The sequence below is a fragment of the Excalfactoria chinensis genome, chromosome 4 (genome assembly GCF_039878825.1).
Source record: "Excalfactoria chinensis isolate bCotChi1 chromosome 4, bCotChi1.hap2, whole genome shotgun sequence".
Classification (NCBI taxonomy): domain Eukaryota; kingdom Metazoa; phylum Chordata; class Aves; order Galliformes; family Phasianidae; genus Excalfactoria; species Excalfactoria chinensis.
Genome location: NC_092828.1, coordinates 32,028,883 through 32,055,307, shown reverse-complemented (window position 1 = coordinate 32,055,307; position 26,425 = coordinate 32,028,883). Strand labels below are relative to the sequence as shown.

Genomic DNA, 26,425 nt, shown 5'->3' with positions numbered 1-26,425 from the left:
CAGAGACGATAATACATTTTTCCCCCTTTAAAGTCACTACAGCTGTATGTACCATATAGCTGGACTATGAAGTAACTGCTTTTCTGCATGCTTTTCCTATTATTAGAAAAAGGTGAAATTCCAGATAGATTTTTAAATTTTATTTTTCCTTAAGAAAAAAGACAAAGTACCATCTATCTTGTTTGCAGTAATGGCTGCCATAAGTTCTTTTGACAAGACTTAGAAATAAGACAAAAATAACCAAGACACCCGCTTCCCTAAGCTACAGAATTTCAACTAATAACATTGAAAAAGAAGCCGATAATATTGATCATTTGTGTACCTGTAGTTAAACTTCCAAAATCAGTGGAGGAGGAAGCTTAACTGGCCTTTTTGAAGTATAAGGAGTCAGAGCTGAATTCCAAATGTAAAATTTGTATGGATATAAATATAGGGGATGATTTTCAGGCAAAGTTAATATTGCTGCTTAATATCCAAAGGTCCCACAAGGTGCACTTGGAAAGGAATCCCTGAGTGTAGTAGATATACTTCTGTATGAACCAAGAAGTAGATTTTCAGAGTGGTTCATGGAAGATCTGAGACCAGCTTGATCAGCAAGGACCCCTTGCTGCCATCACTTCTGCCTTGAATAACTCGAAATATTTGTCCTATTTGTTCAGGGAAATTGATATCTCAAAATATAAAGCTATTCATGCGCACAAGCACTGGCAGGATCCAGGATCAGCAGCTATACAAACACTGCTCTGGCAGTGGTCTCCTGAGTGTCTGTAGGAAAAATAATAGACCTTGGTCCTCTAAGTTGCCTAGTTGAGAAATCCACATTGCTAAATATCTGAGGATCTGCATGCCCAGAATGAGTGCCTGATGTTTTTAACAAAGACTTCAAGGGCCTGTCCATGCCTCTAGCCACATTTGTATCTCCTCCTTGTTTTCTTTCAGCCACTGAATATTGTTCTTGACCTGCTCGATTGACTGACTCCTGGGCAATTCTCCTGCCCCAGCATTAGGATATTTCTCAAAGAAATTTTCCATCTGGAAAAGAGAGAGAAAAAGAACTGACATGAAGAAAATCACACTACTTCTGGGCAAGTAGGTTTTTATGGGAACCAGATAAGTGCAATTTTGGCTAAGTGAAATATTGAAGTTCAGGCTTGTAATACTGGATATAATTCATACTGCTGTACACACTTAGTGGATAAAAAATTAAGCTTTCCAACTAGTAGGTTCCAAAACATGCCTTCATAAAACCAAGAGAAATGCTGGCACCGTACCTGCCAAAGCTGGAGGTCAGTGTTGAAGTTTTGGCTGATAGTTACTATGCGGCCAAGGTTTCTATCATTGATAGTGAATCTAGGAAAACAAAACAAAACATCAAACAACATTTGATGCAAAACTGTTCAAGATAAAGGGCACAGTCAGTTATCTGAATCTTAAACTTCTAAATGCAATATAACAAAACATGCACCCAAACTTTGGTATTTTTGGAAATACTTGAAAAATAGTGCTCCTACAGAATACCTGTTCTAAAATATGTCAACTAATGGAATGATCTTTTCTGTTTGTTTTATTTTGTTTTGCTTTTTAATTTTACAGCCATTACCTTATTGTTTCACATTGGAAATTGTGTGTTTAAAGACTTTTTTTTTTTTTTCCTCTCAGGACTTCCTGCTGTTTTGGAACCAAACTGCTGAGCAACAGAAATGCAGTCTGGTTCACAGCTCTAGGCTGGCAGGTGTGTTTGCCTTCACACATTGTTTAAAAGGGGAAGGAAGGAGAGTGAAGAGCAAAACTAAATGGTGTACTCTTAATTCAGCTGCTCATCTTTACCTATGCTGCTTGCTATCACCCTCAGAAGGAATTCTAATACTACCTCTCTGTACACCATCTTCTTGTTATGAAATCTATAAAAAGAAAACTCTACATCAGCATGAACACATGACTATTGCAGAGTATTTCTGTCCAATTGCAAGATTTCTACACACTGGAAGAACTTTTTATACTTTTTTAATCACTGTTTCTTGATAGTGGTTATTTAGGGAAAGAATGGTTTCTAAGTTAGCAACAAAATATTTTTTCATAGCAGGTGGCTACGATTGTGTTGCATATAGAATCATAGAATCATAGAAACATAGAATCACCAAGGTTGGAAAAGGCCTAAAAGATCATCCAGGCCAACTGTTCACCTATTACTAATAGCTCCCACTAAACCATGTCCCTCAACACAAATATCCAGTCTTTCCTTGAACACCCCCAGGGTCAGTGACTCCACCACCTTCCTGGGCAGTCCATTCCAGTGCCTGACCACCCTTTCTGAGAAGTAATACCTCCTAATGTCCAGCCTGAATCTCCCCTGCTGTAGCTTGAAACCATTCCCTCTGGTCCTATCATTAATGACACGAGAGAAGAGGCCGACCCCCAGCTCACTACAACTTCAGGAAGTTATAGAGAGCAATGAGGTCTCCCCTGAGCCTCCTCTTTTCCAGGCTGAATATGCTTTTGGTTTCCATAATAAATATGAGCTGACTATAAGAAGCACTTGCTTTTATGGAAATTAAAGAACAATGTCAAACTTTGCCTTTCCAGAAAAAAAAAAAAAAAAAAAAAAAAAAGAAAAAAAAAAAGTAGAAGGCAGTGATTATAGCTGTATAGCTGAAAATAGAAATGAAAATAGAAAGGGCCTGGTGTATGAGAAGATGCACAAGCGAATGTAGATCTAAAATTCCAAATGAGTTGCTTCACATACCTGCCAACTAAGTATTCCCAGTTAAGACGAATCCAGTCCCAGGCCATTGTTTTTCCATACATGTTATAGGAAATGTATCTCAAAACTGTGAACACATCTTGGCTTTTGATAAGGCTGGAGTTGTAGACATATTTCAGATACCTAAGAGAAATCCCATAAAGATCAGTGTGAACCTTTTGAGAATGCCTAGGGAAAGCAAATAGTAACTTAACACTTTCAATGAAGTCTTAACTGAGGAGAATGAAAAATAATGCAATGTTAGTATCTACATCTGCCAAGTTTTTGCCACCTTATTCTACAGCTTGTTTACAAGTAGTTATACTATTTTAGACTAGAGCATCTGAAAGGTGAACTACACTAATCTAAAACGTAACTATCTATATGTTGAGAACTGTATCATGAAATAATAGTATACTGAAAGAAACCTGAAGAATTAGACATTTCTTTAGGAAAGAAGCAGAACTTACACATCTTAAGTTTCTTTGAAATCCCTAAAAGCCAGTAGTATTTCAGTATTTTAATCATGCAGTGAAAACAATGTTGGAGCAGTCAGCAGCCCATCCAAACATCAAAAATGGAACCATAGAATCATAGAATTACCCAGGTTAGAAAAGACCTCAAAGATCATCAAGTTCAACCACAGCCTAACCATAGTAACCTAACTAAAAGTAGCAGTCCAGGCTATAAAGATCTTTTTGGACCATGAGGACATGTGCTCATGCTGAAATCTGGGCTGTTGCTTTGTTTCTGAAATCCTTATTTACACAAATGAATTAATTTGGGCACAGCCCATCTGCATGTGCTGCAGTTATTCTCCCACTCACAGCACAAATAATTCTGGCTGACAGAGGAGGGGGCCCTTACCATGCACATGTGCAGGGTGATAAGGACCATGGTATTAGCTTCACAGCAGCAGCTGTAGAAGACCACCCTTAGGCTGTTATGTGCTTGGATTAAGGCTTTTTCATTCTTTCCTATTTGCTAGTGACAGGAACAACTTTATCAACCTGTTTGCTCTGTTTCCCTCCTTTATTGTTTTAATAGTAAATTAATATATACATTCTCCCTAATTTAGGAGCGGTTCTTTATTTTCAGCAAATTTAGGTTGATATAGATTATTAATTTATGTCCTCATCATGACAGTGATTAGTTATCAATTGCCTTTAGGTTATGGCTATTATGGCTACAAAAATTATGAATAGAGTTACCTCCTACCACTATTCTAATCATCTTATATATTAACTGTTCCTGTATCTCCTATATTTCCTTATTCCATCTTGTCTGAACTTTCAAGCAGACCACTCCATTTCACGATATTTAAACAGGGCTCCAACAAAGTGGTAAATGGCTTCAGTGAGGACATTTGCCAGCAGCTCTGCTCTATGGTGCAGCTACATGCCAAGGTGTGAGATACACTTAAAGGAGTTGGTGCATCCCAGCAGAGTGGCAGCCTGGGTAAATGTTCACTTGGTCTGACAGCTGCACAGAACAGTACAGTATCCAGATTCCCCACTGCTGAATGCAGTTTTTCCCACTGATGGGATCCCATACCTGGTCTGGGATGAACAGTCATGTCTTTCTTTCCTGATTATAGAGGAAATGTAGAATAGGAATTTTCTCCTGATGCCTCACTATTAGGCAGCTAAAATTACACAGGGTAAAGGTACTGTTGGAAAAGCTGAAGGCTGACGATTGTTTGCAGAAACTACCATGTGTTCATTATCTGTCCACTAAAGTAGCAAGGCTTTTTTCTCCTATAATGCAATCTCAGAGGTGGGTGTTAAATAGCTGTTCTTGAGAATGTGTTGCATTCTGCATGCTGTAATCTGACAAAGATGTCTGCACAGGAAAGAAGAGAAATGAAAGAGTAAACAGTGAATAATAGCAGCTCTAGATAAAGAATAATCTTTGTGTATTGAAATCACCTGTCCAAAAGGGTGATGTTATTCACTGATGCCAGGCCATACAGAAGTTTTTCTTTTTCTTGTGCTAACGGAGTTTCCTGGTATTTCTCAAACATGTAATTCCATGATGACTCATTTCCTGAATTCCGCATCCCATAGCGGTATACCAGGAGTCTGAGATTTACAGCAATGCTAGGAAAAAAAAGTGTTTTAATATTTTTCCCACTTTTCCTGCTGGAGATTTGTGACCAAGTCACACGCAGTGTCCTTTGCCAGAACCCATAAGAACTCACGTTTGTCCTTGTAGCCATTGCTCAAATTGTTGAGAAGCATTTTTAAGAGATTCTGCATCATTCATACTGCACGCAAAGTCTAGAACAGATGCACGAAGAAGCCTTTAAAAGAGGGGGGAAGAGAGATGGAAATATTTCCCTTCTGCTTAGCACTCCTTGAATCCAACAGTTATATGATAAAGAAAAGTAAAAAGATTGTCCAACCTGTCCAGATGACTTCCAGTATCAGTCCAGCTCAGTTTATTCACAATGGGTTTTACCAGATAACTGAAGTATTCCTGGGATAGAAAAAGAGATGGTTGTTCATATAGATTTCATTAAATGGCGGTATATTTACATTTATAATTTATTCCCTTTCATTTTCCAAGATCTACCATATCTTAAACGAAAAGGGATACAAACACACACACACACACACATGATCTTTTTAGCTCACCATGACACGTCAAATCTGAACGTGTTCATGCATTCTTTCTTGTAACACTGATATGCTGGTAGAACAAAAGTCAGCTTGCTTCTCTCCAGCTTCGTCTTTGCCCCAGAATGGAAGCCAGGGTATAGCAAGGGCACAGTGCCATAACTTTTTCCCAAAGTTAATCTTGACTTAAGGACATAGTTATTTTAGTGACCATTAAATCATGTTCAGCTTCAGGTCAACTGTCAAATCTTCTGACTGCCATATTGAGATACAGTCATCCTTCGTGCTGAGGACAGGTGTCAGAGCTCTTGCTGCCCTGTACATACTTATTTGTTGTATGCAGGACAGCCTTGACAAACAGATCTCTGTACTGTGACTTATGGTGATTGATTATAAGAGTAAGCAGGCATAATTTGGAGGAAATCCTCCAAATACAAAGACCTGAATTGGCAGTTCAGGTAATTCAGAAATCAGTGCTAAGCAGTTTTTAGCATTTGTTTAAGAGTACAGTAACAAAAACTAATTACTGATAGCTCAGCAACACTGAAAATCAATCAAACTTCAATATTATTGCCCTTGCAGATTCTCAACTGTCAGATCTACTGATACCATGAAGGAGTGTATTTTTGCTTCATCACCTGAAACCGGAGATAGAGATTTGTATCGTCTTCAAGCATGTCTGCAATGTAAGTCACAGCTGATATAGCTCTGTGCCAAGGTAAATAATGTGTTTCATTTATTAGGTATCTTGTGAGCTCCAGGGGAACAGAGTAATCCACAAGTCCAGCTCTGAGAAGTGAAAAAACAGAACTTCTGTTATTTAGATGGACTTGGAGAACTTGCTTCTTTAAAGATGCTAGAACACTACTCACTTTACAAGGTCTGAAATGATGAATTTTAGGAGGGGGAAAATAGTCTGGAATTGAATCTAGAGGTGTTTTGCAAAGACACCACTGAGAATCGCTGTTGGTGAATGCCTAATTGCAGAAGCTCTTGCTGTAATGAGGAAGTTGCCCATATTATATGGGTCCAGAGTCCCCAGAAGTGTGTAGCCCTTAACTGACTACATTAACACCAGCCATACAGAAGAAATCGCTACTTCTGTAGACATTCCGAAGTGCTGGGGAGCTTCAGACTTTGTAGTTGTTAACAGAGCTCACCCAAAGTTTATCTGAATCAGTGAGGCTGGGTACAAGAGCTAGGAGTTTCCAACCATGTTTCTAATGAAGATAGATAAGGTGGTGGTAAGTTCCTAATGCCAATCTATGTGTTCTAGGCATGCTTCTGATATTCTGGATGCATAGCTTCTTCTGAAGTACTTCTATAATCATTTCCTACATGATATAAGTACCCCTTCCTGAAACCTCTGCAATTAAAGACATCCTTTTTCCTCCACTGAGTAGAGAGGGATCATTGGTCTTGACTATGTTGACGCTGCAAGCTACTAATGCATACTCTTATTTGCTCCTTTGAAAGGGAAACATAAGGTAAAAAACAAGACAAATTCAGAAAATTTCTTTTAGCCACTCGAGTTAATTCTAGTTAATGGAAAATGGAAACTGAGAAACTGAGAAACATCTGCTGGACTCTGCGGGGAATTAGTTTACCTTGCTAAGGAAAAGGCATCATCCAAAATCCCTGCACGGTCAGCAGCTGAAAACGTCTGTACAGAAAGTAGATGAAAGTCATCAAAAATACATGGATTATTTGCAGAACTCCCCCCCCACCCCACCCCCCCAAAAAAAGCAGCCTGCCTTTATAAACCTCTGTTAGAGACCAACCAGACAGGTTAATAGTGTGACACTCACTTCATGGTTGTTGACCAGCATTGTGCTTAATGTGACCCAATTTTGACTATCGTATTTCACACGATAGAATCCAATGTGGTGTGGATTAACGTTCAGAAAGGAATTAGCAGGTGATGTTATTGTAATTCCTGAAAACAAACAAACAGTGATTAGTTGGTGCATCTTAAATAACACAGAACTCACTGGAGATGCCTTGATTCCGAAAGTAATATTTGGTTTTAATAAGTATCAAAACAAGATCCAAGCCTTGACTTAGTTATTTCTTTTTTTAAATGGCTTTGAGTCCTTATGAGTTAGTGTGGGCATTATGGACTGGATACTGGCACTTGTTTTAAAATGATGAGTTACACTGGGGCAGCTGGTTTGTTAAATTTAAAATGGAGACCTCTGTGAATAGGCTGAAAAAAATGATACTGAAAATCTTTATTTATTTATTACTCATAAAAGAATCAAGGAAGTTTACCTGCAGAATCAGAGGTGTTGTAGACCGTGTAATTTGTTGAATTCCCCAGTCCCCATTTCACTGGTATATTCCATTTGTAACTGAAATTATTTAAAGGGAAAGATAATCAAATTATATTTGAAAGCAAATGCTAAAAATAAAACTCCAGCATATGCTTGTATTGGGCTAAATGTGTGCATCATGTCTTATGAAGCAACATATTCATCTAACAAATATCCTTCATAACTCTCCCTCCCGAGCTTTTTACCAATAGCTGTTGTCTACGTTACAAAGACATTTCTGTACTGTGATACTCTATTCAGAGGACAAAATGTCAGACATTGCTGTGGTATGATTGGGGCAGTTATATTCCCCAAAAAGCAAAATAAAAAGCATGAAATGTCTGTGTTGATGTTCTAGAGATGGAGAATAAAAATAGCTTCTCTTTGTATTTATAGAAAGTTCTCAAAATGTGTCTGGTGAGCTAAGAAAGGGAGTAGAGTAAGGTTTTGTCCAGAATCCAACGTTGATGTGTTAGTCTAAGTTACTACGGTATGTTGTTGATTATGTGTCTACAGAGAATCATTTCTTTTTTTATTTTTAGAAAATCAGTATAAGTGTTAGGGCCATATCCTTCTGAATAAGCCTCCCCCTCTTGGTGACTATGCTGGAGAGGGTAATTACCCACAATCAGAGACTGTGCAGATGAATTTCTGGTGTGTTATACTGTGTAGCTTATTACCATAACACTGGAACGTGCAGATCTTTTAAGTACCATCTTCATATCATGTCAGATAATAACCTAACAAGGAGCACAGCAATTAATTTAGTAAAAGATGGTTGTACGTGGATGATTCATGTCAGTGTTAATATGTCCAGGGCTCTGTGCAGACACCAGTTAATCTTCACAGTGCTCACTTGAAACAAGTGGCTAAGTGTTATTAACAAGTGGTTAAGTGTTATTAAACCTTTTTAACAGATGAGAAAACTGAAATACCAAATGTGACCTTACTTCTCACTCCTTATATCCACGAGTAGCCACAGTGTCTAGATGCAGGCTTCTCAGTCTGGGCTGTGCCCCATAACCAAATGTGTTGAGAACAGTCTGAAGGTTAGACAATAGGGCTGTAAGAGAGCCACAGCACAGCCTGACCAAGACTGTGAAGGGCCATTCAGGGGGACAGGATGGCAGAGCATGCTGTGAGCATACTTGCACAACAGCCTACATAGTGCTGGTGAAATTACTAAGCCCTTTTGAGTAATCATCTGCTGTTCCATGTTACCATATTACAGTCCAACCCAGGGAGACTTTTCTATATAAACACCTTGGTGACAAGTGTTATAGGAAAAGTTGTTTACAACTCTGTATTAAATGATTGGTTGTTAATTTTCAGGAAATGCCAAAATGAAGGTAATTGTATGTCTTGTCTTCAGGAAGAAACGTCAGCTATTGCTTTGTATCTTCTAAAAAAATATATATATTTATTGGGACTTGTTTTTATGAGTCCTCTTCTGGAGCTTATTGCCATAAAATTTAGAGAGGTTATTGTTTGGCCAGAAGCCTCAGTATTGTGTTTCCTTGAGAGAAAGCACATAAAATATTATTTTTTAAGTGGCTTTTAAATGCATTTAATGGGGGGGGGGGAGGGAGATTTTATTTGGTTTTGATTATGTGGTCTTGGGACTGCACACAGAAATTCTTTTTCTGAATGTCAAATACAATATCTGTGTTCTCCCAGCTGTGCGTGTTGAGGTCACGTTCCTGATGTGCTATACTGCAGCTATATATTTGCCCAGTAGCACTACTTTAAGAGCACAAGGTTTCAAACTTCTTTTTCTTTTGAGTGTCAGCATTCAGGGGAGGACTCTTTCAAACCAAGCAAGCTTGAAACAAGCAGGCAGATCAGGGTACTGCACACAAAGTTTTCAGAGGATAAAGCATATATAAGACTTAAGAGTTTTCACTGCTTAAATCAAAACCCTGCACCCAGACAATTACGTGGGCCTGTCCAATTTTGGGGTAGAATCTCTTCAGGACCTTCCTCATCTTCATCTGTGAGGCTGGAAGTGGGAGGTACTGACTTCCAATAGGTCAGCTTTTAAGCTAGAGATTAAGCCTGTCCCAGAACAGATAATATCAGCATTATGATATATATTATTACAGTTTATTTTGAAGCTATTTATAAACATTGCACAGTCAAAACCAAATTCCATCCTCACTTTAGGAATGGCAGGTACAGTACAAAGTTCAGCTTCCTGACAGGTTAAGGCAGGAAGCGTGCTGGGATGCTACTCAATAAGCGACAAAGCCCTCCAAGTCTTGAAGTCAGGCAAAAGTAGGATTCCTGAGTTTACTCTCTCAGATCTTAGTGCAGTAAGTCAAGATTTTAACACAAAGAAGTATTGTTTGCCTGCATAGTCTGTAACACCACTCTTCATATGGCACAAGAATGGAGTCTGCAGCTAGAGAGCTAGAGCTGCTTCAAAACACTGCAATTTTTTTTGCTTATGTTGGGAGAAGAACAACATCACAAATACTTGGGTAATAATCTCATCCTAACTCTTTTGATGTCTGTCCAGAACTGCCAATACTGGGGAACTTCTATTGTTCACGTACTTTCTTTTTCATAAAAAAAAAAAAAACAAAAACAAAACAAAAAACAAAAAAACAAAAAACAAAAAACGACTATTTCTTCATTTTCTTCCTGTTCCTGCTCTTTATGTAAAAATAGCTAGCAGCAGGTAGTGGGAAAGTGTATTTGGACAGACTTAATTGCTGTCAATACAGGCAAGTTTTACTGATTTTGTTCTATCAGTCTAGCTGAAGAAATTAAACCTTCCTAATACAAGTTAATTTCAATACCTTTTGCTAACTACTAGAAAAATTGTGTTGCCTAAAAATTGGGACTAAGAATAATATAGAGTTATTCGCTTTTCAGTGCTGTCCCTCCAATCCCCAGGCAGAATTCATCTCCCCATAAGTTAATAATCTGATAACAAATACGCTTCGCTATAGTATTCCACCTGTTTTGAATAGATAATAAGTGTCTACAGCTGGTTGTCTGGCTACATAAGAGCCTGAGAAGGCTACTCTTGTTTCTTTCAGATGGCTGTTTGACACTTAGCCTGAGCTAAGAAGGAAGAAAACAGCTCTGGAGAAGACTCAGTATAACTTATTAATGACTAATTATTTCACAGTAATTTGTGCTTTTAAGAGATGTAGAGAAGACCCTGTATTGTATTACATTATACATCCTACATCATGTAGGAAAAGGAATAAGTTTATGTAGTACAAAATATCTGGGTCATGATATCTGATTTCTGGGTAGAGACAATTTTTGTGGCAGTTTTCTTTATTCTGATAGACTGTAATTTGTAGTTAGTCAGCAGATGTCTTGCAATCATCTGAGCTGTCTGTGTATGGAAACGAAGTCTTATGGGAGACCCTGTCCAATTTCATTCTGTGGTGATTGATGATGAAGCCCTGAGACAAAGGGCTGAGGCTGTCCTAAATTTGTAATATTTGCATCTAAATTCCTGCTTTATTTATTTATTTTATTTTAAACAAGCACTGAGAGTAGGTTTATCAAGAGGGAGTATAATGCTGCCTATTTGTATGTCAGTAAGAGAGGGTATCTGTACAGGATTTCTACCTGGTTTGGGCAGATATTTACAGTAGGGTCTTACCCGAGATCAGAAGGAGGATAAGAAATATCTGCATTGGGATCCAAGAGAAAACGTTTCTGTGTGAATACTGAATTATTTCCCATCTCCAAAACAGGGTAGCCCATCTGCCTTGTCCATGTGTCCATGACTTCTCTTACAGGTTTATTACTTGCCTGTGAATGATGGGAGAAGGTTGCAGGGCAAAAGCAAACTCAGGACAAAGAGAAAAACTACAGCAACAAAATAATTTCTAATAGAAAGAATTATCTAGAAACTTGAACTCAGACAGAGGAAATAAGGATTTTGTGGGAAGGAGAATGGCTGGTAACATGGGCAAGGAATACTGAGGGTTCTTTGAGGGAGGCACCTTGCAAGCTGCAAGCTAGCACTCTGTTTTTATTTAAAGAAAGTGATAGAACAGGACAGGAAGGATGTAAAAAGATTTCTCAAAGCTGGAAGTTGCATTGCAGCATGCTTTGTTTCAAGTGTGAATGGGGAGCCGCTGTTATCACCAGCAACTAAACTAATGTAAAATTGGTCTGTTCTGTGGAGCAGGAATTTCTGTTCCAAAGGTGGAAGCTGCAGAAAGTTGCTTCTGCTTCCTCAGACTGCTGAGTGTGAGGGAAGGGTTATGCTCTGCATGCTTTTTCAGATAAAGTTGGTGATGTGAAGATGCAGAGAACCAGAGAGAGCGCATATCTGAGGAGGAAGAAGCATGAGATCAAGGAGAAAAAGGGAACTATAAAGGGGACACAAGGGTGCAACTTGGGTTGGATGAGTGTGCACCCTGAGGGAAGGGAAGGAAGGGGAATTAATAGCATTAGGGAAGAACCTGGTCATATGTATGTAGGCTTCTAGAGGATAATGAGATAGGAAGAAACAGGTCTGCCATAAAGAAAGGGAAAGATCAGAAAGTGGTGTGGCACAGAACAAGCCATTTTTCTATTGGGAAATAGAGCTTTATAATATTGAGAGCTTTCAAACACATGAATCTGGTTAGAGATGACTGAGAGTGTGGTGTGTGTGTGGCGAATGAGGAGTGTTTTCACCCATCAAGTGAGTTTGGAGGGCAGAAGGGTTGTTTCAGAAGCAGGTTATTTGTTAACAAGGCCTCCTTTCTTTTTTCTTATTCCACTTTTTCTTATTCCAATAATACGAAGTTTCTAGAAACAAGTGATGTTGTAATATGCTGGGAGACTGCCTAGCTTATGATCTCTCATTGACAGAAGAGCTATAGGATATAAAATATTTGGGAAATTGAAATCAGATGAGTGAGACCTGAAACTTGTGTGAGAGCTTGGGTACGTACCATTTCCAGAGCTTCCCAAAAATGTTGTGTCTTGGCATTCTGGAAATGGTGGTTCCTCAAATATGCCTAGAAAAGGTAGAAGACTGTAAAAATATGATCATTTTTCTTTTTCATTGCTGCCTATGAAAACAGTACATGTATTCAAGTAGGATCAGTTGTGTGGAGCATCTGTGGGTGACATTTTATTGAACCTGGAGGGACATTGAGCAATTTGTACACTGGTCTATTTCTCCATCTTTACAGGCAGCATTCACCACAACAGCATTCCTGTACAATGCCCCAGGAATGTTTTAATCTGTTCTAAAAAACAACATCTGTTGCCTTAATTTCATGAGTACAGGAAGCAAGCGGTTGCTCTAAGCAATGCTTCTAGCTTTGCCTAAGGTGAAAATATGGAGAAGTTCCTCAGAAATACTGAAAAGGTCTGTTAAATAAAAAAGAAGCATTTTCGAGTGATAACGTTGTAGGTGGGAAAGTATTGAAATACTTTAAATCACTCATAATACATTATGATTGATTTATCTACATACACACACCTACACATATATCTACATATATTTTCCACATGAGAACTTCACATCTTATGAACAATGGTGTTAAGTGTATCCATCTCAAGGAGAAAGCCAGCAAAGTCAAAAATAGCATTAAGTTGCTCACTGAAAGTATGTTTCTGAGCATAAAGATCCCTGGTACATCTGTCTTGTATTACGACACTTAAATGGATCCATATTCATCTGATAAACTTCCTTTGGATGTATCCCATAACACTGAAAGTCAGCAGGTTTGTGTGTTCTTTGTATTTCATTTGAATGGACAGCAGCAAGCGCTGCTGCAGTTTTCTGTATAATGAAAGAGGTTGTTATAGTAGGGAAGTTATTTCAGGAGATTTCACTGGCTGTGGAAGCAGGGAAGCCTGGTCACCTCTAAGATGTGATCAAAATGGAATTGTAAAAATAGCGTTATAAGAAATAATGGTGTGTCTGCCTGCTTTAAACACTGCTCCTGTCCTGCACGTTTTCTATCAGTTTAATTGTGCTTTCCTACCCTGTTAACTGGACCTGGTGAGGTTTAGTCAGTAGATGGTGCTGTTTGTCTCATTGTTAGCTACAGCTACCTATCTTGTTGTTTTGAAACCTCTGAGTAAAGAAGCAGCATTTATCTTTTGTGGACAAGGTGGTTTTCCTATATTGTAGGACTGTCCTGACTGAATATATGAGAGGAAAATATGACTTTCCTGTAGCTGCCCATAAATGTGCTTTCTAGAAGAGGAAGAACCAAGTGTATTTGGTAAATCTTCACTGTAACTTTCCAGAGACATCAGATGTTGATTCAAAGGAAAGAGCAGATAACTTTATTTCTGGATGGTCTCCTCTATGCTATTTTCCACTTCTGTAGTTTAGTAGTATCACATTTTTTTTTTTTTCCTCCAAGAGAGAAAACTGTGAACTAGACAATGTCTCCCTTTTCTACTCCCAGTTACCTCTGCTCCCTTATGCTGGTGCTCCAGCATCAGGTCATCTTAGGGCATGGAGCAGCTTACATCTGTAAGAATTTCCCTGCAAACCTGGCTGGGTTCAGCTGGTCGCATAAAGCTGCAGACATGCTTTACAGCTGAATGAGGGAATTCTAGCTGACAACAGGATGAACTCCACAGTCTAAGAGGCTTCTTTGCTATCAGTTGTAAATTTTGGTCCTCATTGGCAGACTATCAAATCTTCCTGCAGTTTGCATTCCTATTTTGTGGGAGAGTGGAACTTTTCCTTGAAATTGTCCACTCAGCACTGAAATAAGCTGAATGTTTCTCCTATTAATAGCAGAATTTTTCATATTCACTTTTTGAATAATGGCTTTGCTCCTGCCCCATGAGGAAGGGCTGCCCTCCTGGCATGTTTTGGTGCCACTCATACCTGACACCCTTGCCGGAAGAGTTCTGGTGTAATCCAATCTTGAAGCATCCTGAGAATCGATGCACCCTGAAGGGAAAGGGAAGAAGGTCATTTCACAGTGCTTTAACATTGGATTTCTATTCATCTGAAAAGCAACATAGGAATGAATATTTTAGAAAGCAGAAGCAGAAACTATCCATCTGATAAAGGAAGTGTTTTATCTCATTCCTTTGTAGCACTGCCTGCACAAACCTGATTCTGCATGTGAGAGTTGATCTTTAGTAGTGATCAGATTCCTGCTGCTGAGGGTGACTCTCTCACCACTCTGCCAGTTCATACAGGTGGGGCTCCCTGTTGAACTTCAAATAGGAGCCAGTCCCATCCAGCCCAGCAGCTTGAGTAAGGAAGTGAGGGAAGTTCTACTCAGTGCCTAGCAGGTAGGGAACTAGAACACTGCAAGTCTGGGAGTGTCACATATTGGGGGTGTCAGCTCTGTGTTCAGAATGAGTTTTGCTGATCACTGATGTAAGAGCTTTAGAATCAGAAGCAGTGTAGAGCTGGGATCAGAAAAGTAACTGACTTTGGTGTCACAGAAATAACTAGGACCTCAAAAGAAGAAAGGAACAAAGGGAATACAGATAAGAGAAGCAGAGAACAGTGAGGGTAGAAGAACAGTGTAGGCAAAGAATTAGGAAAGCAAAAAGCAACACAACACAAATCTAAAATGCAAAATATGATTTGGGGATTAGTGTATTTTCATTTTCCCAACTTAATCAAAGGGCAGCTGAAAGCTCAGTACTCTGAGTGGTTTAAAAATCCAGTTGCTCCATGAAAACACAAATGTTATATGAGTTCTTGGTCAATCCTGTCTCCCTTATTTATGTGTCTGAGAATAAAAACTTGGCTGCAAATATCTCAGGAGAGTAACTGAAGAGGTATGCCTCAGAATGCTTTCCAGCTATTGTTGTGAAGTCAGGGTGGTTAGTGTATGACACTGTCTGATATAGTAACTTAATCTATTTGACATAAGGTGTGTTCAGTAAATGGCTGAATAAAACTTAGCCACTAATGAATGTCTGTTCTATTGTAAGGCTACTGATGAGTAACAGTGATTGAAAGGCTGTGTGTGCAGTAGGGTATCTCACCTTTATCAGCCACTTCTTATGTGATATAACCTCTCATCCCCTGCCCATTTAGATTAAAAATCAGAGGAATTATGCACTCGTGCAAACATTTGGGCCAGTGGAGTTTTATTTTCCTTTAAACTGTAATGTGTAGTTAGTTGCTGTATCTTAATACAGTTACTTTTCAGTCTCTTCTCGTGGCCATCATTTAAAGTTAATAACAGAGTGCATCTGAGGAAAAACCCATGCTAACAAAATTACTAGTTATAGGAACCCCGGTGTTTTCTGAACTTCTCTGGATTTCAAATATTTAGGCAGATTCAGGAGAACAACCTTAACTTGAATATCTGACATCTGATGATGTCTCTACTTCTTTGATAGAGTTAGAGTGATTGCCAAATATATGGTTGGACTACATATAGTGGAAACATGGAACTCTTAATCCCAGGTTTCTTTGGCTGGGAGGTTCTAAAACTGTGGGGCTCTCACAGAACTCTTAAATATTTGTTTTCTGGAAAGGTAATCAATCCTTGAATTACAAAGTTTTTTTTAATTTATTTATTTTATTTTTTAATCATTATTTTAACACAATCTTCTGCATTAAGAGTGATGATTAAACTGGAATGCAATTATTTGTATTCAGCATTCACCCAGCTCTTTTCAAGTATGGTTTTCCTAGTGCATAATGCTGTCCTGATCATGCAGCAGCTAGAAGTTCATTTACAGAACACACTGCAATGGCTCCAAAGACCCTGAGGCATTTCATTAGACTTCTAGGATCATATAAGCCTTGTAATTGCTCTGGTAAAACCCAGAGAACATTCCAAGTTATGTTTTATTTGTTTATTGATGGATATTATCACAAGGAGATTGTTTTTCTGAGAAAAATGCTAAATAGAAGCCAAAATAAGACCAAAAAGAAGCAAGTTAATTTTGCCATGCATTTATATATAAATACCAACAGTAATTTGAGCTAAATCTAAGTGAAGACTTTCTCATTCAAGCCAAATTATATTCCAAGCCAAATTATATCCTAAGCAGACTGTTCCCAAACAATGCATGAGTCCTCAAGTGTTTTTGCTTTAAAAAAATAAAAAAATAAAATTTCATGTAGCAATTATCCAGGCACAAAGAGATGAATTAAAGCTATGATTTTTTTTTCTCCATTTATTTATTTATTTATTTATTTTTCAGACTGCATAGAAATGTGTCTCTTGCTTAGGCAATAAAATACATTTTGGTCCAGTGTATTTGATTTAACTCTGGATGTTTTCTTGACTTTCGTTAGCTTGATTTAAGAACGTCAGTGTTGCACAACACAGGTTTTCATATGGTTTATGATTTGAGTGTGAAGAATTTATGATGCAATAAATACTGATTGTATTGTTGGATAGAGGATTTAACAGTTGAAAACAGAAAACTGATGGAAATGGATGGATCAAGTCTAGCTAATAAAAGTAATACCTACAGCTATAGATTTCAGCTGAAGCACAAGTAAGCTAAGATCAATTAAATACATACTTTTTCTCTAGTTAGTAATGAGCACTTACAGAGGAACAAGTAGGACTTAATAGGGGTGGATTTTGCATTTTCAGTGAAAACATCAGATAGAAACCACAGACAATCATAAGGAAGCTGTTAGTACAACCATGTTTATCAGCATCATATGCAACACGGTATGGGAGATGGCTGGCTGAGCTCCACAACACTTAATGGACTGTGAATTTAACATCTTCCAGTTTAGGGACAGTGCTTGTAGAGTCTGGGGATAACCCATATTTGTTTAGACTTCTAGGGTGCCTGGGATCCTTTGAGCATCACAAGACAAAAAATTGCTTTCCTGTTTTCACTGCTTGATTCCCTTCCTTGCTTCCTAAAAATAGAAGTTATGGTGTCCCAAAGTTGCCCTAGGTAAGATAGAGGACACGTGGACATCTGCCCTGGTATTATACTGTATCTTAACTGGGCTGCGTCAACACACAAGGTGATGGGAGAAGGAGCTGCTTAGTGACTGGCTTAATATAATTATTACTAGTAGCAGATACTGCTAGTATCAGTGGCTACTCTCACCATCACTTTTGATTAAATCATCAGTGACAACAGGAAATATCCCACAGAAAAGTTATGAGCAAACACAACCCCCGCTGGCTTAGGAACTGTGGCATGAACTCCTCGGACTTTTATCTCCCCTCCTAAGCCTCCACTTCCTTTGCAGCTGAAGTCACTGCAGGAGGATGTCTTACCTTACTGTAGGATATCCCATCAAACACAGAGGTAATTTCAGCTGGGGTTGATACATCAACCACAATTGGGTGGGAAGAAAGCAAAGAGTCATCCTTCATTACAGGAAGCACATCATCAATTAAAACCTGTTCAAGCTGAAAAAGAGAAAATGTTAGGAAATGAACAAAGCAGGACTGTATACTTCAAAACAAAAGTAGCTTGAGCTGCAGCTTCTCTAGGGGGAGACATTTGGAAATGGAATGAAATGTCACATCCTTCAAAGAGGACTTGCAAATTCATGCTTTACCCCTGATGTGGCAGGGCTATATATATATATATTTTTCCTTAACTATGATAAATCACCTTTTGCAAATCCTATTTCCCATGTGAATCATACAACAGTAAAGCCCCCAGTAGGCATAAAAAGTCTCTGTTACAGATTAGGGGTTCCTCTTGCAAAAACGGAACTGGGAGGGAAGCAAGCTTCTCCATTGTACTAGTGATGATCATTTCATAAAAGATAAAGTAACGTGTAAGCAAAATCCCCTTACTTCTTAACTGATATTGGTACAAGACTAAATTTCAAATTGGTTTTCCTCTTCCAGTGCTCAGTAGGATGAAAATGTTGAAATGGTGCTCAGTCTTAAATGAGCATGACATCTGCATATGAAAAGGGCTTTTGAATTCTAGGCTCAGTAATGAAAATGGTTTCAGACTATAATTAGTTTCAGACTATAATGTGGGAAGGTAGAAAAGTTGTATCCAACTTGTTATTTATATTGCAACAACATTGCATTGTTGTTGTGTTTTTGTTTCAATCAATGTATTTTAAGTCCTCATCATTATTGCCTAATTTTTATGCTGTAGTGGAAATGCTAAGTCATGGCTTGAACCAGTGACTGAGCACCTGGTGGGAAGGCAGGGCCAACCCATGGGAGCTCAGGTGCAAGCAGTGCACCTGAATGACCAGAATGGGTGGAGCCAGGATCCACCTCTTCCCAGATCTCATTTAAGGGTTGGCAGTGGAGGGATGGGTGTCCTTGCCTACCAGGGGCCTTCTAGGGGTAAGCAGATTCTTTCCTTTGTTTCTGTTTCCACGTCTGCTGCATTTGAGCACATCTTCACTTGCTGTAGACTAGGACTTTGCTGTTCTGTTATCTTTGCTGTGCTTTCTATTGCATTATAGCATTATGTTCACCCTTCCAAAATGCTCCCCCACCCTTGCTAACCCCCTACAAGACAGAAATAATTACCATCTGCCAATCTGGTTCTGCAGCATTTACTCCCAAGTACTCAAAGTAGCTGGCAAATCCTTCATTTAACCACAAGTCATCCCACCAGTCCATTGTCACAATATTTCCAAACCACTGTAATTATAAACATCGAAAGAAGTAGTTTTAGCTGAGTAGTAAATGTACATTTCTGTATTTCACGTCTTCACATAGCATATTTGTTTACATTTCTTGCTGTTGCCAGATGAAAATTATCCTAATTCTGGGGTTTAAATTGGAATTCAGTTCTTGCCTGATGTTAAAAATTTTACTTTTTAATATAAAATTACATATTGCTGGGGAGATCACTAATGATTCATATGCCACTGAAAATATTTTTAGTTTCTTCCTCTTGATTTGATGATTTGTGCTTGTACAGATATGTTTTCAGACAGCCTCCAGAGTGTATAGTTGTTCCTATTTGCTTGCCCAAAAGAGACATCTGCACATGCAAATTAGTTCACTTAAGACATTTCCAACAGATTTTCATAAGCTGGCTCACCGTATGGACCCAAGCATCTAATTTCCTGAGAAAAATTCAAAGGCATTATAGTAGTTCAGGCAACGTGAAGTTCTATCACGGAGTGGTTTTAATGTGATGTTTGCGATCAAAGTGTGAGCACACACAGAGTATCCTGACATGCGACCAATTAATGCAGTTTTCCCAATTAAAAAATTGCTACTACATATTTAAAGCACTTTAAAAAGTGAACTGTGTCCCAAAACATACCTGATGAACGAGCTCATGGGCTATCACAGCTGCCACTCTCTGTTTGTTGGAGCTGGCAGACTCATTGGGATCAAAAAGTAAGTTTGTTTCTCTGTATGTGATCAGCCCCCAGTTCTCCATAGCACCTGTTCCAAAATCTGGAATAGCTATTTTGTCTGTATGGAAAGAAAGAGAATGTGATTACTACTCTGTCTTTTAAGCCAGCTGAATTATGCTCTGCTTTTTCATAGCCCATTTTGCCTGCCATGTGTGGTTCTGGCTTACCGTTGTGGACTGCAGTCCACAACCTTTGCTCAAGAAGCACAGGATTGGCCTATAGAAACTGACAACAGGTGCCTAAGTTCTGCTGTGGTTAACAGAGCTACAATCCGTTGCACTAGCTGAGGATCTGTCCTGAGACAGGATGCTGTTCCACCTCCTGAGAGCATGCATATTATACGTTACTTAATTTTGGCTCCAGAAATTAATAGTATTATCTGGGGATGTGCTGTAGGCAGTAAACCACCTGAAACTATCTGTAGCATAATGAGGCGTGTCATTGTTTGTCACTCTGTTGTATTAAAAATATTTATTGATGTGTTAACTGAAATAAATCCTGCATGCAGTGAACAACATCTGCTTCTACTCCTGGCAATTTGTGAGGGTCACTTCTTCATGGTCAGTAATCAATACAGGTTTAAATGAGAATTGTGAATTAAATTGCACTGGCATTTTCTTCTGCAAATAATGACTACAACTCCTATTCAAGTGAGTGAAAAAGTATAGTTGGATTTAAAACTGAATAGAACAAACAGCCATCTCTCCACCCTAATAGAACACAGGAATTAGTAATTTTAATTTAAACAACTTGATTATAGAATCAAGGGCAGTAGTCTGGCAGTGGGTCCACAGAGTGTCAAAATGAGCATTGTAATGAGAATAGCAATTCCAGAAGCCATAACTCAGGGGGGAAATATCTCAAACATTTTGCAGAAACAAATTTGGTTCATCAGGTTTGATCCAGATGACTTGTAATACTGAGGGAACAATGTAGTAAGTTGAAAACTGTGATAGAACAAATAAGATATTCTGAGAAAAATAATATAAAAATTACCAGAGCATTTACCCTCTGATACTGCTGACCTGGTGTTTCCGGCCTTGGAATGCAGACAGATATCTAATCATGTGCTGATGTGCAAAATCATCAGACATTTATGAAAGTGAAAGCTTGGATATGCAGCATAAGAGAGATATATATAGTCCTACCTATTAATAGGGACTGGTGTGTAAAATGACAGCATATTGTACTAGCTTTCCTAATTCACTTTTTGTTGAAATGCAAATGGATATTTCCAGTAAACTCCTCCAATATTTTGAAAGGAGGTAAGTATCTATCATTGAAGTAATGTAAGTTAGACTGTGAGATGTGTTTATTTGTAGTTAAGAGGCTAGGGGATAAAATGTTTATTAACATGATTGAATTACCTCTTTGGAGGTTTTAGGAATGGATGTTTCCAATGCATTTTCACAACTCAGATTGCATTCCTGGCTTCATTACTTCAAACTGCATAAATCAGATCCACAGTCCAGATAGCCCAAGTTAAAGGGTGCCCAATGGTACTTCATTTTTTTGGCTTATTTTGTCATCATGGGCATCATCTGATACTCTACCTGTTCTTGTTTTGCTCTGTCTTTTGTCAGTCTACCAGTAGCAACTGCTGTAGAATTATATGCTGAACTACAATCATCTTTTTAAGATGTGATTACATACCAAGTTTGCAAAGAGAGTAGTAAATAGTATGACATTCTCCCTGGCAGTTTATATTTTTACTTATCACATGGCTGACTTTTTTCCAGAAGTCCTTATGGAAGTGATACATGATTTTCTCAAACTTAATCTGGCTCTATTTTAGCTCATCATGTTCCTCGTCTGATTTCACCAATGATTCCTCTGATTTTCTGTGTCATTCTAAAATAACTGTTACAGGATCAGTTCATGTGGAAACTGCTAGCTGACCAGTTACTGAGACCAACTCTCTCACCATGACATTGAAGAACTACATGGGTATGATTTTTACATCCTGAACGAATATTAGTAGGTAGCAACCAAACACTTACATGCTCTTTTTTCCACCAAAGCACAGGGAACAGTAGGAGAAATATAACGATAGTAAACTAACAAAATGAAAAATGTAAGTTCTAGTAATCACCTAGTTTTGGAAGAGAGTAACTCATATTAAAGTAGTCTTCAAAGTAGTCAAACACCTTTTGTGTTATATTTGCCGCGTATTCTGCTGTGTGTAGTTGCTGTGGCTGGGCGTAGACTCTCAGCTGTAAAATAGAGAGAGACAATTAGAGTAGTCTTCAATTAAGAGGAACCAGCAGGTTGCAAGCACTGAAAAATAATTTAACATGCACATCTACAACACTGCAATTTTATTTATTTATTTATTTTAAGAGAGTGTCCTGAGTGCTGAATTCTGTTCCCTGACAGATCTCATCTCTTTCAGGAGACACACCTTTTAGCTCAGTGTACAATGGGTGATCATTTCCATGCTTCTTTTGCACATCTGAACTTGCATTTTTTGATGAAGGCAAAAAATGGTGTCTTGAGTGCTGGTTTTTCTACCCTTGGGTTTGGTGTCTGGGACTGTTTTGACTGTTACCGTCAAATAATAGGAAACCTTGAGCCCAGGAGTCCTTGTGATATTCATAACCACAATTAATAGTCCTACAGTGTGAAAAGGCCTTTTGAGACGTTATCTCCACATTGTAAAGGCAAAGTTTCCCTTCAGAACTCAAGAAGAGACTTCTTTTTTTTTTTTTTTTTTTTTCCCCCTTTCAATCTCTTTGTCCCAGTACTTCTAGGTACATAACCTGCACTGTGCTTGCAGGATCTCTTCCCTGTTCCTGAATGTCTGTGGCGCTGAGTGAATTTTCTGGCTTTGGGATAGCTGGTCCATCTTTTTGTAGGCTTTGTGTCTCTTATGAATGGGCCACATTTTTCCGGCTGTGTTGGTGTGGCTTGTTTACTCCTCAGTCCTGTTTTACAGCTTGGCATTTAGGATCCAAACTGAGCAAAGGAGCTGCCCTACACTAGGAGCATTCTTCAAGCCTGACAAGACATTGGTTTCAATACCATGAAATTACACTTCCTCCAGCAAAAGGGGAGGATGGGAAAGTGATCAGAAACAAGAAAGGAATAAAAAAAAAAAAAAAGAAGAAGAAACCAAAAAAAGCTTATGAAATTCAATTGGGAATCCATCCCAGCCAAGGGATTTCCCTCAGGGTCGGTTTGCAATTACAATCTGTAATTTCTACTTCAGTAAGCTCTTTACCCAATTTAGCAGTCTTCAGTCCACTAGCTGATCCATATTAATGGGCTCCAAAACCTTCAGTGTGCACTAGAACTGACTTAGAGTTTCAAATCTCTTCTTGTAATCTCTTCTGTGATTTTCCAAAGCAGACATTTGGTACCTGACTGATAATTAGATCAGGAGAGTTGTTCCAGCTGTGGGCATGCTTTCCACCATGGATTCTGTTAAGGTCTTTGCTAGGGTAATGATTTTCAGGGCTGATGTCAGAGGTTTTAAATAATGTATTGTGAGTTAGTTGCATGCAGTTGTTGCAGAAATTTATGGATCATGTGGATACCTTCCACTGGATAATTTATTGCTAACAATTTATATAGCAAACTATGGAATGTTGTTCTCAACAATCAACAATTCTCAATATCTCATTGCTCAGCTAAGCAAATCCATAATCTAGAATGTGGCACGGATTAGTAGTTATTAAGTGAATTTCTATAACTAGAAAGCAATATTTTCTGCCTTCTTCAACATTCGTGTCTTCAACGCTTCTTTTTTACACGGTGTTTTGTTCTTTCCTACAGCATTTCTACAAAAGTTCTTTCAGTTTACTTCCAGGTGACAAAGGATAGGACATAAGGAGGTGGTCTCAAGTTGCACCAGGGGTGGTTTAGATTGGGCATTAGGAAGAATTTCTTCAGGGATAGTGTGGTCAAGCATTGGGATGGGCTGCCCAGGGAAGAGGTAGAGGCCTCATCCTTGGAGGTATTTAGGATCTATAGGGGAATGGTTTAGTGATGGGACTTGGTAGGTCAGGTTGATGGTTGGACTTGGTGATCTCAAGGGTCTTTTTCCAGTCCAAATAATGCTATGACTCTACAGCTGCACAAAATCTTGTTTTTGAAATAGCTAAACTCTAGAGGATGTCTATTGAAGCCAAAGAATCAAAGTCCTTTTCCTGACAATGACTGGAGCAGCCAAGACAAAAAGCATCTTGTTAACAAAACCATGCTGCTTAACATCTTAAAACTTTCTCTTAGTTTGCAAACTAAACCAAATAGCAGGTATCTAAGAATATTGCATCACTATCTCAAGGCAGACTCCATTTCTTTGGTTAAGTATAATTTGGCTTCAGTTCATTTGTCAAGAATTAAAATAAGTTTACAGCATGATGTTAGCAGAAGTGTTGAGGATGGAGACCTCAGCACAGTGCTATGCCAGGAAGTCTTTACTGAGAGCTGGCTCAGCAGTCTGGTACTTTGTACAAGGTAAATTTTCATATCAGTGGACAACCTGAATTTGCCGTCCTTTTTGGATGTTTGCTAAGGGAGGAGTGACATGGGCTGGGGCTCTATGCTCTAGCTTTCACATCCATTAGTATCCTCCAGAAAAGGGAAGAGCTACCAACTGAACTACAGGAGCATATGTCACACTGTTGAGGGGAAAGGAGGGAAAGCATTTAGGGCATGCAGCTCAAGCATTACCCTCTGTCTCATGAGGAAAAACAAAAAACCTATAAATAACCAGCAGTGGGCTGAGCATCCCAGACTAGTTTTAGGCTAAATAAGGAGCTTAAGTTGAGGAGCAAATTCTTTCTGTGCTGTCATATTGAGATTCAAACCTATCTGCTTATACCTGATCAGCTGCACCTTCAGAAGACTGTTACTAAATCCAAGCTAGAACTGGATTGAAACAATTGTGTCTTTTGCATCTAAATCAAGGTACTTAGGTTTTATGGATTCAGATTCAAACACACATCATTAGGGTACCTGCTGAATACCTAGGTGGGTCACTTCTGTATGTTTTTGTACTTGCACTGTGGCAGCTACCTTTAGCTAATGTTGCAAAACAGAGAAAATTGTAGCCAACATGCAATTGCACATAGCATGGTAGTTCTATGCCACCATCACTGTAAATAGTGTAGATATCACATTTAGTGTGTATTCATACATCCTAAGCTTCTAAAAACTACAGTGTTTGCATCTCTGTGTATCTCTTGTATCCTTGGGTTACTACATTCCCTCTGCCTCTGGGCTTCAAGTCAAGGATGAGATTGGAGCACTAGTGTTCCTTCCTCCCCTGTGTGCCTGTATGAGAGGTACTAGCTGGGACCTCACTGAGATGGGAGAAAGACTGAAAAATACTGAGTGTAGAGAAGACTGGAGGGATCACTGTGAACACTTAGTTTGATCTGCCATGTAAAATGCAGAAAAGGGAAGAAGAATCCTGCTTATGTTATAAAAAGAGCTGATTGATTAAAAATAAAAGTGCAAATTAGAGTGTATCTGTCATCCAAATTGTGCTTGGTCTGTAATAAAACTTACAGGTATTCCTCTAGCAGATGTTCTCTCTACCCACTCAAACTGGTGCACTGCAAAGCATACCAAGTAAGTGCTCATGGGAACTGACTTCTGAAAAGTTGTCCGATTCCAGCCATTACCCAGTGATACAGTTTCCTGCAGAAATGAAGGAAGAATTGATTTTGAAATTGCAAATATATGCAAAAGAGAGTATATTATTTTTATGAGGGGTAAGACTACATAGATAGGATAAATCACCTCTCCAGATTTACCTCTTTTGGCATCCCGTTGCTGATGGCAAGAGAACAGACAAAATAAACAAGAGGAGACTTTGTTTTTCTCCATTAAATAAGTTTACCTGGTTCTAATTTTGCAACAAGGATTTGAAATCATTCACATGCATAAGAATTTTGCCAGCAGGAGTTTTCCACTGTATTTCAATATATTTTGTTCTTGAAATGGTTGCATAAAATAATATCCCTGTGGACAGGTCAGAGGAAATGCTGGATTCTGTCCTCTTTTAAGTCTGTGCAACACATAGGTGTCAGGGAGTGCAAAGATGTTAGGCTAAGGACTGCACTAATAATTCTATCTTGAACTTGTTAGTACTGATAATTGATGGGTTGTTTAAGAAATGGAGTTGACTGTAGCTTTTATTTTGCATATTAATTTAAAAGCACTCTAGCTTTTCTCAGCTGATCTACATGAAGAAATTCGAAAGTATTTTTTATGCGATTCATCCTTCGAATACTAATTTCTGCTATCCATTAACCACAATTAACAGTCTGATAATTTTTTGAGCTTCTGCCTGGATGAGTAAAATAGGAGAAAGACAAACAGTGTATAAAGACACTAATCTTCTACTAGAGATTCAGTACTTTATGAGGTTCTTTTTTTTTTTTTTTTTTTTTTTTCCATAAATGCAATGTAAATAAAGCATACATAGTGGATGTTACCACTAATATGATTGCATGGATAAAATTTTTTTCACAGATATATTTACAATCTACTTTTCCACTAT

At 38.5% G+C, this 26,425-nt stretch overlaps 1 protein-coding gene across 2 annotated transcripts in view; it reads right to left on the bottom strand.

The window, feature by feature from the left end:
- Nucleotides 1-800: 800 nt before the first annotated feature.
- ENPEP (glutamyl aminopeptidase) overlaps nucleotides 801-26,425 on the bottom strand; it is a 32,366-nt gene continuing 6,741 nt past the window's right edge. Inside the window, exons 3-20 of one of the 2 annotated variants that reach the window (XM_072335951.1) lie at nucleotides 25,429-25,560; nucleotides 22,007-22,127; nucleotides 19,818-19,972; nucleotides 19,070-19,183; nucleotides 17,837-17,971; nucleotides 14,491-14,556; nucleotides 12,584-12,649; nucleotides 11,296-11,447; nucleotides 7,630-7,709; nucleotides 7,167-7,294; nucleotides 6,966-7,021; nucleotides 5,997-6,147; nucleotides 5,145-5,218; nucleotides 4,941-5,042; nucleotides 4,669-4,839; nucleotides 2,744-2,884; nucleotides 1,272-1,350; nucleotides 801-1,032 (exon numbers count right to left, since the gene is read on the bottom strand). In XM_072335951.1, the coding sequence (XP_072192052.1) occupies nucleotides 883-1,032; nucleotides 1,272-1,350; nucleotides 2,744-2,884; nucleotides 4,669-4,839; nucleotides 4,941-5,042; nucleotides 5,145-5,218; nucleotides 5,997-6,147; nucleotides 6,966-7,021; nucleotides 7,167-7,294; nucleotides 7,630-7,709; nucleotides 11,296-11,447; nucleotides 12,584-12,649; nucleotides 14,491-14,556; nucleotides 17,837-17,971; nucleotides 19,070-19,183; nucleotides 19,818-19,972; nucleotides 22,007-22,127; nucleotides 25,429-25,560 (2,073 nt within the window). In that variant the 3' untranslated portion in view covers nucleotides 801-882. The remainder of the gene's footprint in view (nucleotides 1,033-1,271; nucleotides 1,351-2,743; nucleotides 2,885-4,668; nucleotides 4,840-4,940; nucleotides 5,043-5,144; nucleotides 5,219-5,996; nucleotides 6,148-6,965; nucleotides 7,022-7,166; nucleotides 7,295-7,629; nucleotides 7,710-11,295; nucleotides 11,448-12,583; nucleotides 12,650-14,490; nucleotides 14,557-17,836; nucleotides 17,972-19,069; nucleotides 19,184-19,817; nucleotides 19,973-22,006; nucleotides 22,128-25,428; nucleotides 25,561-26,425) is intronic. The other variant, XM_072335952.1, reaches the window with a different exon arrangement.